The 15,232-nt window shown below is 36.9% G+C and overlaps 1 protein-coding gene across 1 annotated transcript in view; it reads right to left on the bottom strand.

Annotated features, from left to right (window-relative positions):
- Nucleotides 1-14,663, bottom strand: part of SERAC1 (serine active site containing 1) — a 43,650-nt gene extending 28,987 nt beyond the window's left edge. The window contains exons 1-8 of the mRNA XM_065888979.1: nt 14,631-14,663; nt 13,982-14,080; nt 11,448-11,484; nt 8,746-8,882; nt 6,079-6,168; nt 4,684-4,815; nt 2,850-2,971; nt 1,719-1,847 (exon numbers count right to left, since the gene is read on the bottom strand). Coding sequence (XP_065745051.1) covers nt 1,719-1,847; nt 2,850-2,971; nt 4,684-4,815; nt 6,079-6,168; nt 8,746-8,882; nt 11,448-11,484; nt 13,982-14,072 — 738 coding nt within the window. The 5' untranslated portion in view covers nt 14,073-14,080; nt 14,631-14,663. The remainder of the gene's footprint in view (nt 1-1,718; nt 1,848-2,849; nt 2,972-4,683; nt 4,816-6,078; nt 6,169-8,745; nt 8,883-11,447; nt 11,485-13,981; nt 14,081-14,630) is intronic.
- Nucleotides 14,664-15,232: the final 569 nt, after the last annotated feature.

The following is a 15,232-nucleotide window of genomic DNA, read 5'->3' as shown; positions in this document are numbered from 1 at the left end:
AAAATGATGAACACATGTTAATCTCCAATGCAACATAAAGGGGAGTCTGTGCCACCACAAACAGGAATTAACCCCAATAAACTGAAATAATAAAAGACTATGAAAGAGACTCTAAAATTATTTTTAAATGAAAGGAAGAAGAGAAAGCAAGATGAACAGGACACTATGAAGAAGAGATGATGGTGGCCAGGAGTAAGTGGCTACAGTGAAGGTGGTGAGACAAAGGGATTCAAGGTATACTTGAAGGAACAGCTCACAGTAACTGCTGATTAGGTGAACCTGGAAGAAAGGAATCCAGAATTCCTAGGCTTTAGCTTAAGCAACTAGGTGGGTGCTCTGCCCTCTACCAAAATGAAAAAGACTAGAGGAGGAAGAGCTTTGCAGAGTGTGGGTGGGTTTGGCATGTAAAGTTGGGATGCCTATTACACATCCAAGTAGAGACGTCAAGAAGGAGGTTGAATATTCAAATCTAGAGCTTAGATGAGAACACAGGGCTAGAGATATTGAATTTAGGCATCACCAACATAGAGGTAATATTTTAAAGCCTTGTCAATTACTATTCATTCTTCAAGATGCGACTTCAGAGTACTTCCTATGAAGCCTTTTTTTTTTTTGCAGTACGCGGGCCTCTCACTGTTGTGGCCCCTCCCATTGCAGAGCACAGGCTCCGGACGCGCAGGCTCAGCAGCCATGGCTCACGGGCCCAGCCGCTCCGCGGCATGTGGGATCTTCCTGGACCGGGGCACGAACCCGTGTCCCCTGCATCGGCAGGCAGACTCTCAACCACTGTGCCACCAGGGAAGCCCCCTATGAAGCCTTTTTAAAATGGTCTTTTTTTTTTTTTCATCTTTATTGGAGTATAATTGCTTTACAATGGTGTTGGTTTCTGCTTTATAACAAAGTGAATCAGTTATACATACACATATGTTCCCATATCTCTTCCCTCTTGCGTCTCCCTCCCACCCTCCCTATCCCACCCTTCTAGGTGGTCACAGCACTGAGCTGATCTCCCTGTGCCATGTGGCTGCTTCCCACTAGCTATCTATTTTACGTTTGGTAGTGTATATATGTCCATGCCACTCTCTCACTTTGTCACAGCTTACCCTTCCCCCTCCCCATATCCTCAAGTCCATTCTCTAGTAGGTCTGTGTCTTTATTCCTGTCTTACCCCTAGGTTCTTCATGACATTTTTTTTTTCTTAGATTCCATATATATGTGTTAGCATATGGTATTTGTCTTTCTCTTTCTGACTTACTTCACTCTGTATGACAGACTCTCGGTCCATCCACCTCACTACAAATAACTCAATTTCGTTTCTTTTTATGGCTGAGTGATATTCCATTGTATACATGTGCCACATCTTCTTTATCCATTCATCTGATGATGGACACTTAGGTTGTTTCCATCTCCTGGCTACTGTAAATAGAGCTGCAATGAACATTTTGGTACATGACTCTTTTTGAATTATGGTTTAAACAGAGTGATGGGCTCTTAGAGTAACCTGTATCTCTCTTACACACTCTGTGACTTTGTTTATTTACCTGTCTCCCCATTATCCTGAACACCTAGCCCATTGTGTGGCACACAACCAGGAATCAGTATGTTTATTCAGTTCATGGATGAATGACTATTCTGAAGTTCTAAGTGCGAGTCCCTGGCACAATATCTTGGAAAAGTGGGCACTCAAAACTATTTACTGAATGAATAAATGAGCTAACCTTCTGAGCAGCTAGACTTTGACTGCTTTCACTCAGAGCCAAAGATGTAAAATACTGGATACACTCATCTAGGTCTGTTTGAGGTAAAGAAGCCAGCAACTGTCTGAGCTCTTCTTCAACGGAAGAATCCTGAAATAAAGGAAAAGAAATTCTTCATAATTAAACTCCACAATTGAGTATAACAAAAAGTACCCAAAGAATAAAGCCAAAACAAAACAGGAGAGGTAAATCAGTGCTTTTAGTCTTGAAAACAGTCACCACCCTGATAAGCAGAGAATCATTTAATTTTGAATTCTATACTTTCATGTCTGCTAACTCAATCTGAAAGACCTATTGCAAAGCATAGCTCAAGATTTTCACCTCATAGGCTACTTCACGTCTTGACTCAAAATGAATTATTACATTTTTTCTAACTAAAGCTGGCTTTTTAATATGCAGAACTTGTTCCTATCTGATTTTTTCTAGTAACTAATATCTAGAATAATTTGTTTTTCTATTTTTCAAAAACGCATTGCAAGTTTTCAGATTTTCATTTTCTAGAAAAGTCTGAGAAAAGCGCTCAAGGAACATGCTCTAATATCTATATTAGTAGTTAACAATTAATATCCATGTATATTAGTACATTAATATCTATATGTAGTAGTTCTCCAGAGACTGTTTCGCACCCCAGGAAATATTCAGCAATATCTGAGACATTTGTGGTTGTTACAACTCAGGGGTGCTGCTGTCATCCAATGAGTAGATGCCAGGGATGCTGCTACAGTGTACAGAACAGCTTCCAACAACAAAGAACTATTTGGCCCAAAATGTCAGTAGTGTTGAGGTTGAGAAAAACTGTTCCATAGCAACCTTAGAACAAAGGACCAATTTATGGATGCTGATATGCTAAGAAGCCACCCTCTGGTGTATAGAGACTCCCAACTCCACATAGGGGAAAATAATTTAGGAGAAATAGCACCTCCTGTGGAATCAAAAAATCTTGGAATGGAAACCACAATTGCAGGTTTAAACCCTAGTTTACCTGCGTGTGAAAAGTAGCCAACAAACTGCTTTGTGAATGGTTATTTTGCACCCAAAGTGAAGATGATATATTAAACATTTTTTACTTACTGGATTATTTTATTTACTTACTTCTTTTAAAGATGGCAAAGGAGGTGGGCAGAGAAAAAAACGAAGATCACTATCTTTGCTTCGTGCCAGACCAATAAGAGTTCTCAGATCACAGGCTTGAGCAATTATCCTATACTGGTAATCTATTGTAAAAGTATATTGCGAGTACGCAAATTAGCTTATGGCTGTTTCAAAGGTTAAATGAACAACTTAACTTTTAAACTACAAGTCTGTAAGTCAAAATTTCCCAAGTTTTTTTTTTTTAACTGCAACTGCATTTACAATACCGTAAGCTAAATATCCAACATTTCCATGACTGATCTCATAATTCTCAACATATATCTAGATATACCACAAACTAACCTTTTTGAAAAAAATAAACCTCAAATGTGAAAACTGATAGGTCAGAACCAATTTAACTTCTCCTTAAAAAAAAAATTCCATCATCCAAAAGCTATTTTCATCACTACTCAAAAAACCTGAGTTCTGTTTAAATCTGTCGTCCCCTGGTACCTACATGGTGCTTTGACATCCCATGAAGCCCATGAATAATCTGAGGTTCCAGACAGTAGTACTTTGTTTTAGCCTTCATGATTTCACCATTCCATTCTTTATGTATTGCTATAGACTGAATGTTTGTGTCCCTCCCAAATTCATGTGTTGAAACCTAATCCCCAAGGTAGCACCTTTGTGAGGTGATTAGGTCAAGACAGTGGAGCCCTCATGACTGGGATTAGTGCTCTTATAAAAGAGACCCCAGAGAGCTCCCTCAATCCTCACCAGACACAGAATCTGCTGGCACCCAGATCTTATATTCCCAGCTTCCAGAAAACTGTGAGAAATAGATTTCTGTTGTTTATAAGCTACCCGGTCTAAGGTATTTTGTTATAGCATCCCAAATGGACTAAGGACATGTATCAAAAAAAAACTGCAGCCATTGAAGGAGACATTTTTTAATAATAGCACTATATAACTTGGGTGAGTTCTTCAGAATCAAGTGCGGAACTTTTAAAAAATCTACATGCCAGGGCTCCAACTTTGATTTTTCCGATACAGTAGAAGTCTGAAATGGAGTCCTGGAAGGCAGATTTTGAAACAGATCAGATTTTTATTCTAAGTCTCCACTCGCATTAAATAAGCTTATTTTTACATTATAAATTATTATAGCCACCACTCAATCAAACTAATTAACTTGTATGAAGACAGAGATCTTATTCTGAGACTAAATTTTTCTTTGAAAACATTCTTTTTTGTTTACCCATTTTTACAAGATGACTCTACTAACAAAGTGTACTTTAGCCCCTGTACTCAGAGCAGATCTGATCTCTTGCTCATGTACTTTTACTGCAGAACTTGCGATTTTAAATACAGCTAAATATTTAAAATCTTCCTTAAAAAACAAATATACACACGCAAATTAGGCACATTTGACCAAGTATTAGTATTAAAGCCAAACAGACTGTCAAAGTGAATGCAAATGTAACTTCGATGCAGCCAGCAATTAAAATATATTTTATTAAATAGGAACCAAAAAAAACACAGACACACTAGGCCATAACTATCAGAATCAAGAGTTTCTCCAATCAAGTAAAAGTTCATTCTGGTAGAAAGTTATACAAATATATCTACCTCAGTTTTGAGGGTGTTCTTACCAAACACAATATGACTGCCAGGCCAGCAGGTTTTATACTTTCTCTATCACTAGAGTTTCTTTTAAATTTTTTTAAAAATATTTTTTACATATATTAATATTTCCTGAATTATTTTCCTTCCTTAGTATCTCCTTCCCTTCTCTTTTACATCAGAGATCAAGAGCTAGCTGACGGTATGCCATGTGTTCAGATGGTTTCATTACCATGCCAGTGACGGGTCTCTGCCATTTCCTGCACAGCCTGCAGTCGTGCTGCTCTGTCATCAGACTTACTTTTCCTCAGGAGCAGCCACACAGCACATTCGTGATCTTCTATGTCAATTGTACTAAAGGTGTCTTTGTTAAAAAAAAAAAAAAAAAAAAAAGACAATGTGAACAGTTAAAACAACATTTTCATCCTCACATTTAAGACAGTAATTTATAAATATTTTAAATCTACAATAGGAAAGTTATATCCATCTCCAGGTGTTGATAATGACTGATAGGTTTCTTTTCAGTTCTGTCATATTATTTTGTTTTATTTGTTACATATATTTTGTATGTGCTTTTGTTTCATATATTATGTTGCTTTCACAATGAGATCTTTTTTTTTGGCTCCTTTTCCCTAAAAAACTTTTTATTATGAGAAATATCAAGCATATGGGATAGATTAAAAGAATAATTGACATGCAATTGACATTGACATCCACATGCTTACCACAACTAGATTTAATAAATGTTATTATTTTGCCATATTTGCTTAATCTATATGGAAGTGTGTGTATTTTTTTTTTTTTTTTGCCATGCTGCACGGCTTGTGGGATCTTAGTTCCCCAACCAGAGATCAAACCCGGGCCCTCGGCAGTGAAAGCGTGAAGTCCTAACCACTGGACTACCAGGAAATTCCCCAGGATGACTGTGTATTTTTTTCCGAACTATGTGAAAGAAAGGCGCAGAAATAATGACATTCCACCCTTTCATAGTTCAACATGCATCTCCTAAGAATAAGCCTGCATTCTGCTATATAATCACAATGCCATTTTAACACCCAAAAATAACTAACAAAAATCTTCCAAATCATCTAAAATTCACTCCAACTCCATATTCAAATTTTTCCAATTGTCTTCAAAATATCTTTAGAGCTGGTTTTTTATAAAGCAGGATTTGATTAAGTCTCTTTAGTATCTTAATTCTAGAAAGTTTTCCCACCTTTTTTTTTTCATGATGCCAACTTTTTAAAGAGATCAGGTCAGCTCTTTTATAGCTAGCTTCACAATGCAGATTTGCCTGATTGTGAAATCTACATTTTTGATGCAATATTCTCATTATGAGAAAGCGTGGGAGTGATTTTATAACAAATTTTAAATTTTTAAATATTCATCAAGAGTCTCAATATTTATTTACAACTATCTAACAAAAAACAATGCATCCATAAAGATAGAAGGAAGAAAACAGTCCAAGGCATCAAGCCCTTAAATATAGCCCAAGAGAATAATGTTCCTCAATTTTCCATAGCTATAATAAATGTTAGTATAAGAAATGGGAAAAAAATCTCAGGTTGATCATCAAATGACTTTCAGATTACTGATAAGGAGTCTCAGTTAAATATGTGATACTTACCAGCAAATGGACCCCGTAATATCCTGGCTGACGTTGCCAATACTTTTCTTACTGCTTTGTGAAGCTCTTTTCTTGCCTGGTAGGTGATTCCTAAAATGATTACAAATTTAAATAAAACCAAGTAGGTACTCTTAATGCTATGTATGCTCCAATACTTCAAAGAAAAAAATGTATAAACTAAACCCCAATTTTTTCAAAAAGAAAATATAAAACAGCATCTTTCTCTTTTTACTGTCACTATTTAAAGCAACTAAAACCATTATGGGAACACAGAACTCTAGATCCCCCCAAAAACACTGCTTTCCTAGTCAGGGAAAAAGTAAAAACAAATCAAAAGCAAAAACACTAACTAAAACTAACAAAAATCCTCATATACAACATAGGATTAACTACATTCAGGAAAATGTCACTTAAAAATACCACTCTCAAAGTGAAATTTAGAGATACCTTACTAATGAGATTAAGCTTTACTATACAGGTAAATTATATGCTATAAAAATTATCTGTGTAATTGAAATTGTAACACACCATAAAAGCACGTTGAAAGAGGAAGGTGAAATAACAATAAACACAAACAGGAGAGAGTGGTGATACATATAGCTGTAGACAGGGGAGCAGCAGGACCTGCCCACTCAGGGAATGTAAAGTGCTCACAGGCATGGTTATTCTGGCTGACAGTGTAGAACAGGCAGCTGTAAATCTAGTGTGATGACTCCCCAAGCTACCCATATCCTGATGGAAAGATACTCCTCTGCCCCAAAATCTCATGTTCACCAAGCAATCGTCTGATTACTAATTGGATTTCCATGTGACCAAAATATGGAGAAGGGGAGTGTTCTGACTAGTAAAGACAGGTTTTCCAGCCTTAACGACAGATTTTTTTCCTCTGTAAATAAGTTGGTATTCACACTTGTGAATCCGTCTCATGAGTTCAGTGTGCATGAATAAATGCCTTAGAGCAAAAATACCTCTGAGCTAAGTGACAAAATCACGTTTTTATGCTTGCTAAACTGAGGACCAGCCTCCGAACCGACAGTTCTCATGAAGGTGAGGAACTCCAAGTTTAGATTTAAAAAGCTGGCTAGGGCTTCCCTAATGGCGCAGTGGTTGAGAGTCTGCCTGCCGATGCAGGGGACATGGGTTCGTGCCCCGGTCTGGGAAGATGCCACATGCCGCGGAGCAGCTGGGCCCGCGAGCCATGGCCGCTGGCCCTGCGCGTCCGGAGCCTGTGCTCTGCAATGGGAGAGGCCGCGACGGTGAGAGGCCCACGTAACGCAAAAAAAAAAAAAAAAAAGCTGGCTAGTCTTCACCTGACTTAGTTATAGGAGAGCTGCAAATATGGGTTAAATATGAAAGTCCAAAATTTTATCTTCAATTAATTCTTTAGGAACTTGGTTCTCATAGGGTTTGGTGATTCATAGAGTTAGCTGAACCTATTTTATTAATATTGTGCTTTAAATACTCATTTTTTTATTTTTTATAGTTTTTTTCTTCCAGTTTTCCTGAAATACAATTGGCGTACAGCTCTGCATAACTTTAAGGTAAACAGCATAATGATTTGACTTACAAACATCATGAAATGATTACCACAACAAGTTTAGTGAACATCTATCATCTCATATGGATACAGAATCAAAGAAAAAGAAAAAAAATGTTTTCCTTGTAATGAGAACTTCTTAGGATTCACTCTCTTAACAACTTTCATATATAACATACAGCAGTGTTAATTACATTTACATTTATATTTATTAATGTTATACATGACATCCTTAGTACTCATTTATCTTATAACTGCAAGTTTGTACATTTTGACCACCTTCATCCAATTCCCCTTCCCCCACATGCCCCACCTCTGGTAACCACAAACCCGATCCCTGTTTCTATGCGTTTGTTTGTTTTTGAAGTATAATGACCTACAACACTGTGTTAGTTCCTGGTATACAACACAGTGATTCCACATTTCTATACATTTCAAAATGATCACCATGCTCAGTCCAGTTTTTATCTGTTACCATACAAAGGTATTGCATAATTATGGACCACATTCCCCACACTTCATACCCATAATTCATTTATTTTGTAACCAGAAGTCTGTACCTCTTAACCGCCCTCACCTATTTCTCTCCTCCCCTCACCCCACCCCTCTGGCAACCACCTCTTTGTTCTCTGTAGAAACGATTCTGTTTCTGTTTTGTTATGTTTATTCATGTTTTATTTTTAGATTCCATATATAAGTGAAATAATACAGCATTTGTCCTTCTCTGACTTATTTCACTTAGCATAATATCCTCTGGGTTTATCCATGTTGTTGCAAATGGCAAGGTTTCATTCCTTTTTATGGCTGAGTAATATTCCATTGTATATATGTACCACATCCTCTTTACCCATTCATCTACTGATGGGCACTTAGGTTGCTTTCATATCTTGACTATTGTAAATAATGCTGCAGTGAATAGAGGGGTGCATAATCTTTTAGAATTTTCTTTGGATAAATACCCAGGAGTGGCATTGCTGGTTCTATCGTAGTTCTATTTTTAATTTTTTAAGGAATCTCAATACAGTTTTCCATAGTGTTTGTACCAATTTACATTCCTAAATACTCATTTTTAAATTCAATAAGTAGCTTCCATTTTTCACGAAGATGGGATTACTTTACCATAAACTTACCGTGATTTTCTCTTTTATCTAAAGAAACTGTGTGCACATATATATATGACTTCATTTTTTCTTTTTCTACCACTTGAGTATCTAATGTCAAAGACTTCTTCAAGGCCAGAACTTCATATGTAATAAATAAAGAACCTCTTAAAAAGAAACAAAAAATTCATCATAAATATATGATCTAAATATAACACAGGAGCCACTCTTTTTTTTATTAACCTTTTTGTAGAACTTTTTCTTTCTTTTTTATTGGGAAACATAACGTATATACAGTAATGTGCATATAACATACATTATACATATATATGTATAAATGTATACACACATTTCAGCTTACAAATAATAATAAATAGCTGCAATGCCATACCCAGGCAAAAAAAACGTTAACAGTACCCAGAAGCCCACAGTGCATCCCTCTCTGATCCTGACCCATTCTCTCATCTCTATAGCTAACTATTATTCTGGGTCTTATTATAGTAATATCCTTGCTGTTCTTTATAGTTCACCACCTAAACATGAACCTTTAAACAACGGGGCTTAGTTTTGTCGGTCTGTGAACTTCACAGGAATGAAATCACACTGTATGTATTCTTTAGTTCACCTTCTGTTTGTGAGATTCATCCATGTTGTTACATGTATCTGGAGTTCATGCATTTATATTTTCACATGGTATGTGATTCATCCATTGTATAGCTATACTACAACTTATTTATCCATTCTACCACAGACGGGCAATTTAGGGACTTTCTATCGATAGCTTGAGTCTATTACAAATAATACTGTTACACGCTGTATACATCTACACTGTATGCATGTGTATATGTTCCTCTAGGATACATATCTAGAAGTAAACTGCAGACTTTCTGAAAGTATATATATTGTGCAACTTTACGATAGTGCCAAACTGTTTTTTTTCAAAGATTAGCCAATTTGTACTCCTTATCACCAGCATATGAAAATTTCTCCTCTCCTAAGAGTTATACCCAAAATCAAATATTAAAAGTGAAATACAGGGGACGCAGTGGTGTCTCAGTGGTTAAGAATCCACCTGCCAATGCAGGGGACACGGGTTCAAACCCTGGTCTGGGAAGATCCCACATCCCACATACCACAAGTAAGCCTGTGCGCCACAACTACTGAGCCTGTGCTCTAGAGCCTGCGAGCCACAGCTACTGAAGGCCGTGTGCCTAAAGCCCGTGCTCCACAACAGGAGAAGCCACCGCCATGAGAAGCCCCGCGCACCACAAGGAAGAGTAGCCCCCGCTCGCTGCAACTAGAGAAAGCCCACGCGCAGCAAAGAAGACCCAACGCAGCCAAAAATAAATAAATAAATATATGTATATATTTAAAGTGAAATACAGGGAGTTCCTGTATCACTGCACCGTAATTCCATGCAGTGGTTAGGACTCCTCACTTTCACTGCGAGGGCCCGCGTTCAACCCCGTTCGGGGAATTAAAATCCTGCTAGGTGCACAGTGCAGCCAAAAAAAAAAGAAAACTGGAAAGAAAAGAAAGTGAAATACAATGTTGTGTATCCTAAAATGAAGGATTTTCCCCTAATCAGATTGACCTACACGAAACCCAGACACAAAGGCTGCACTCTGTCTGGATTCACAACTTAGAAACACACAGTCTTATGAAGTCTTTTTCTGAGCTTCCCACCCTAAAGCAAAAGCAAGTAAGACAGAAAGGCCAGACTCTGGCCAGTACCAGAAGAATAGAGAAAGCTCTCAAGAATCATCACCTCTCCTGGGGAATCTATCTGAGCAGCCAAAAAGAACAAATCTATTCAGTATTTTTATCATGCTTTCCATGAAAGACAAAACTCTTTACCAGAAATTGTGATTAATTTTCACTATATTCCTGAATATAACTGTGATATAAACAAAGAAATTGCACTATAGAAAACAATGTACATTTATCTTTTGCCTAGAATGAGTCAAAAGAAAAAATCATCTAAATATGTTTTGTCTTACCTTACAATGTCATGGAAAAATGTACGTATTTGGATAAAATGCCAAATATATTCCCTTTATCATTTTAGCATCTAAGGGTTGATTTTATATTTATACTAATGAAAAAGAATATTATTAACAAAAACACTAGAACAGTATTAGACATAACATATATATCCTCCGCCCCCCCCCCCCAAGAAAAGGAAAGAAAAGAGAATGAAAAATAACGATTTGGGGGAAGATAGTCACTCCAGTCATTAAGCATGTGCCTCTGAAACAGCATGAGATGAGAGTGTCCATCTATTGGTTTTCTCAGTCAATCTCAATTTCCTTTCATAAGAGCTTTATGGTGACTTAAAGGATGTTCAAAAGTAATTCTGACTATAGTTGACTTTTACCTTCTTCACCCTCTTTATAACCTAACACAAGATGTGATTTTAGGTGTGTGAAAGCTAATTAGTGAGTGCCTGCTCTGTACATGCCAAGTGCTTCCCTCAGAGAAACAGTGCCAGATGGGCAGAATCCCCATCGTACACCTCGATCCAAGAGAAAACACTCCTCAGGAGTTAGAGTAACCGGATCAAGACAACATTGAAGTGGTAGAACCAGTGATTAACCAGGGATGAATCCACATGTTTATAGATTCCAAAATCTGTACCCTTTCAGTGCCCCATGCTACCTGTAAATCACTTCCACTGAGATTTCAAACAGTAGTATCATAAAGCCAGTTAATATTTCACAGTTGACACTTACCCTAAAATAAGTGATCCAGTAAACTTTATTATATTTCCTTCAAAAAGAAAGGGGAAAAAAAGTCAATGTGATGAATATCAATTGGAAAAATTGATATCTTGCCATTAATATAATCATTTACTATCAACACATGGCTTCCTATTCCCAGATACAAAAAATGAACCAATAAGCAGTGAGTCCAAAATATAATCTGTATTTCATACTAATTCTCCCCCTCCTCCACCCCTTCTTATTCTGCCATCCTCCACACTAAATCAGTAAGAAACCCTCGTTTGGCTGCACTACTGATACTGCCAGGCCTAAAGTGCTTTCACTGAATGCAATGTCCAGGGAGCTAACTGTCCTGACTTTTTTTTAGTTCACAATCAGTTAAATAAAGGAATGGGAAGAATTCTCCATATCACTACCTAAGACTATATTAAGGGATTATGTTTGTGAAGTGGGACACAAAATGATTCTTCCCAAAGAAATTATGTTATAATTGGTGGTTAAGTGCCATATACAGGTAGTCCCATTTAAAATATAGGTTAGGGACTTCCCTGGTGGTCCAGTGGTTAAGACTTCTCCTTCCAATGCAGGGGGTGCGGGTTTGATCCCTATTCAGGGAGCTAAGATCCCACATGCCTCACAGCCAAAAAACCAAAACATAAAACAGAAGCAATATTGTAATAAATTCAATAAAGACTTTAAAAATGGTCCACATCAAAAAAATCTTTAAAAAATATATAGGTTACTTTCTACAAGTTTATTTATAAATTTTTTGTTTGGAACTTGGAAAAAATTTTTTTAATATTAAAAAAAAAGTCCTAGTGGCAGACACAGCTAGCTGCCTATTCAATATACATAAGCCCCTTAATTCTTACTAACACAACCTGATTACTACCTAAAGATATTCAAATTTCTTTACTACCTAAAGATATTCGAAGATACCTGATTACTACCTAAAGAATTCTCTGCAGGTAGGGCTGGCTGTGCAACACAGCTGTAGCCAATATATATATACACATAGAGAGAGAGAGATGTAATACATCTATATAAACATACAGATGGAAGTCTATAGGGAGAGATCCCTCCCCAAATAAAAAGACAAAGCCTCGTAACATGGCTTTTGGTCTTTCTGCCTTCTTGATGTCCTAGGATTCAGCAACAACTTGTGACCATGAGGACAATAAGATAATAGAGCAGGAAGACGCGAGAATTGCTAAACTGTGATTCCTGCCCTAAATTGTCTCCATCTTGACTTCCTGTTATGTAAGAAAAATGAAAACCTTACTAATTTAAGCCATTATAGTCTAGTTTCTGTTATATGTACTGAACACAATGTTAACTAATATTACCCATGATGGTTAGGGACTGCAGGCAGCTCATGAATATCTATGTAACCTATAATTTGTTGGATGTATAGAGGTAGGTAGCCCTTTGTTCAGACCTTCAACTTATGCTGCCAAGAACACACTTCTCCTCCATACTGAGGGATAAGGAACTTTCCTCCATTAACTTCCCTATGCATCAGCCAAGGGAGATGGAAATTCCTCCCAAACTCTAGGGCCCAGTGGTTCCAGAACAGGAAAGAGGGCAGTTCCAGAAACTCTGCAGGGATGAGATCGAAAGTTGTGACACACAGAGCTTCTTGACTGTGCAACCCCTCTGGGACCTTTTTCATTCCAAGATGGCTTCCTGGACTTCCCAGGGGACAGCCAGTTTATTTCCTCCTATACTGCTGCCATCTGTGTCTTCTTACTAGGATGTTTCCTTTTCACTAAGCCCTGGAAACAGAATACAGACTCACAGCCTTTTCTCCTGCCCCAAAGTGTATTTACTACTCTTGAGTGTGTTTTGCTAGAAATGATGAGAGAAGAAAAGCTCCCTTCTCTGTCCCACTCCTCTTTTTATTTTTAAAATACAAAATCACAGAATTTTCTAGATGAAAAAGATCTATCCTAAAAACTGATCTTTCTTACCGATCAAAAGGAAGCTCCATGAGGACAGAGACTTCATCTTATTCAATACTGTATCCTCTGGGCCTAGTAATAGTACCTGGCACATAGCAGAATGAATGAAAGATGGCCTAGGCCAATATTCTCATTTTACAAATAAAGATTAGTAATAAGTAATGTAAATAAAGATTTACAAATAAAGACAGTAGATTAGTGCTAGATCCTAAGTTCCTGTAGGGCAAGCAAAACATCTTCCTGGTTCACCACTGAATTCCCAGAACCTAATACATGTGCCTGGCACCATGTTTTACAGAAGCTTAATAAATGGCTGCTGAAAAAGAATGCAGTGACACTTGAGTTTAAAAGGATGAGTATGAATCTTACAGGAAACATAGGGGAGGGAAAAGATTCCCAAGTAAAAGGAGTATGCATGGCTCTGGGCGTACAAATTTGGGGTGAACCTTTAGTACAGAAAAGACATAAACAACTTTGAGATTTATCATGGATTAAATAAGTTTTTGTGGACAACCCTGGAAAGTTAACCACAATTCTATCACTGTTTCTACAAGAAGATATTGTTGTTTAAGCTGTACTCACTGACATCTCTCCAATATGTGTTGCTTTTTGGCGGAGGAGTTGAGGTTCCCATTCTTCTGCAACAGATGACGCAATAAGCAGCCAGGGACATTCTGTGTGCTTAGAACAATTATAACACGTTTAATTTAGCATGTAATTAAAAACATTTCTCTTAACTATAAGAACATGTCACAATCACAGTAGACCGCCCACAGAGTTAGATTTTTCAAGACCTGGAAAAAAAGTTTTCAATTAAAAAAAATTTCTCCCCTAAAAATTTAAAGCAGACTTATTAGAATAGTATTTTGCTAGTACCTCAATGATTATTCTTCAAACTGTGTCCAACTGTGAACAATGATTAGTAGGAAAAAGGAAAAGAGATTATTAATCAGAATATCAATATAGGAATCAAAAAATGTTAATGCCTTCTAAAAATATATATATGCATATAGATAGATATATTTATCTTTAGTGACTGAAGTCCCTACAGAAATGAAAAGCAGCTCTGAATGGAAGATATACTTAGGACCCATAGAAGTGTTTAGCTTTTCTCCAAGGCCTTCAAGAGGGTACCCAACATTGTTTAAAATCTTTGAAATGTAATCGTTACTTGTTGGCATCCTGTCAAAGAAGGAGATGTTGCCCAACTATTTAATCACTATCCTTTTGCTCAACTATTTCATCAACTGAGTAAAGATGATCTAAATATGATGCAATGGTTTCTAGAACGACTCAGTATTCTAGAATCATAGATTGTCTTTGGATGAGACATTTCTTTCTTCTTTTTTCTTTTGCAGTAAGAGAAAAGAAAGAAGATGCCTTGAGGAAATCATGTGAGAAATGGTCTTTGGTTTAATACATTAAAAACTTCTGGCAGCTTTACAGGGATTAAGGGGAAAATTGCTTGGTGTACATGTGTAAGAAAATCTGTTAGCAATAACACAAAATAAAAAGCTTAAACATTTTTTCTTGTAATTCTAGTACCTCAATCGATGACTAAGCAAACTAGTTTAGGCAACAGATAAACTTGTAAAGGTCACTGTTTTAAAGGTCACTGTATCTTATTTTCTCACTGTTTAAAGGGTTGCTGCTACTTCTCTGTGAGACACAGGATAATGGTAAAAATGACACAAAGACAGCAACGAAGTAGGTGCTTATAAAACCAAGGCAGAATGCGATGTAAACTAAGAGTTTATGTATAGATTTTCATTTTAGTTACTACATGAAAACTTTTGACTGAAACAAAAATGCAGAGCAAAAATATACTGCTTC

Source organism: Phocoena phocoena, chromosome 12, assembly GCF_963924675.1.
Source record: "Phocoena phocoena chromosome 12, mPhoPho1.1, whole genome shotgun sequence".
Lineage (NCBI taxonomy): Eukaryota > Metazoa > Chordata > Mammalia > Artiodactyla > Phocoenidae > Phocoena > Phocoena phocoena.
Note: the sequence above shows the minus strand (reverse complement) of the source record. Positions and strands in the feature narration are given on the sequence as shown.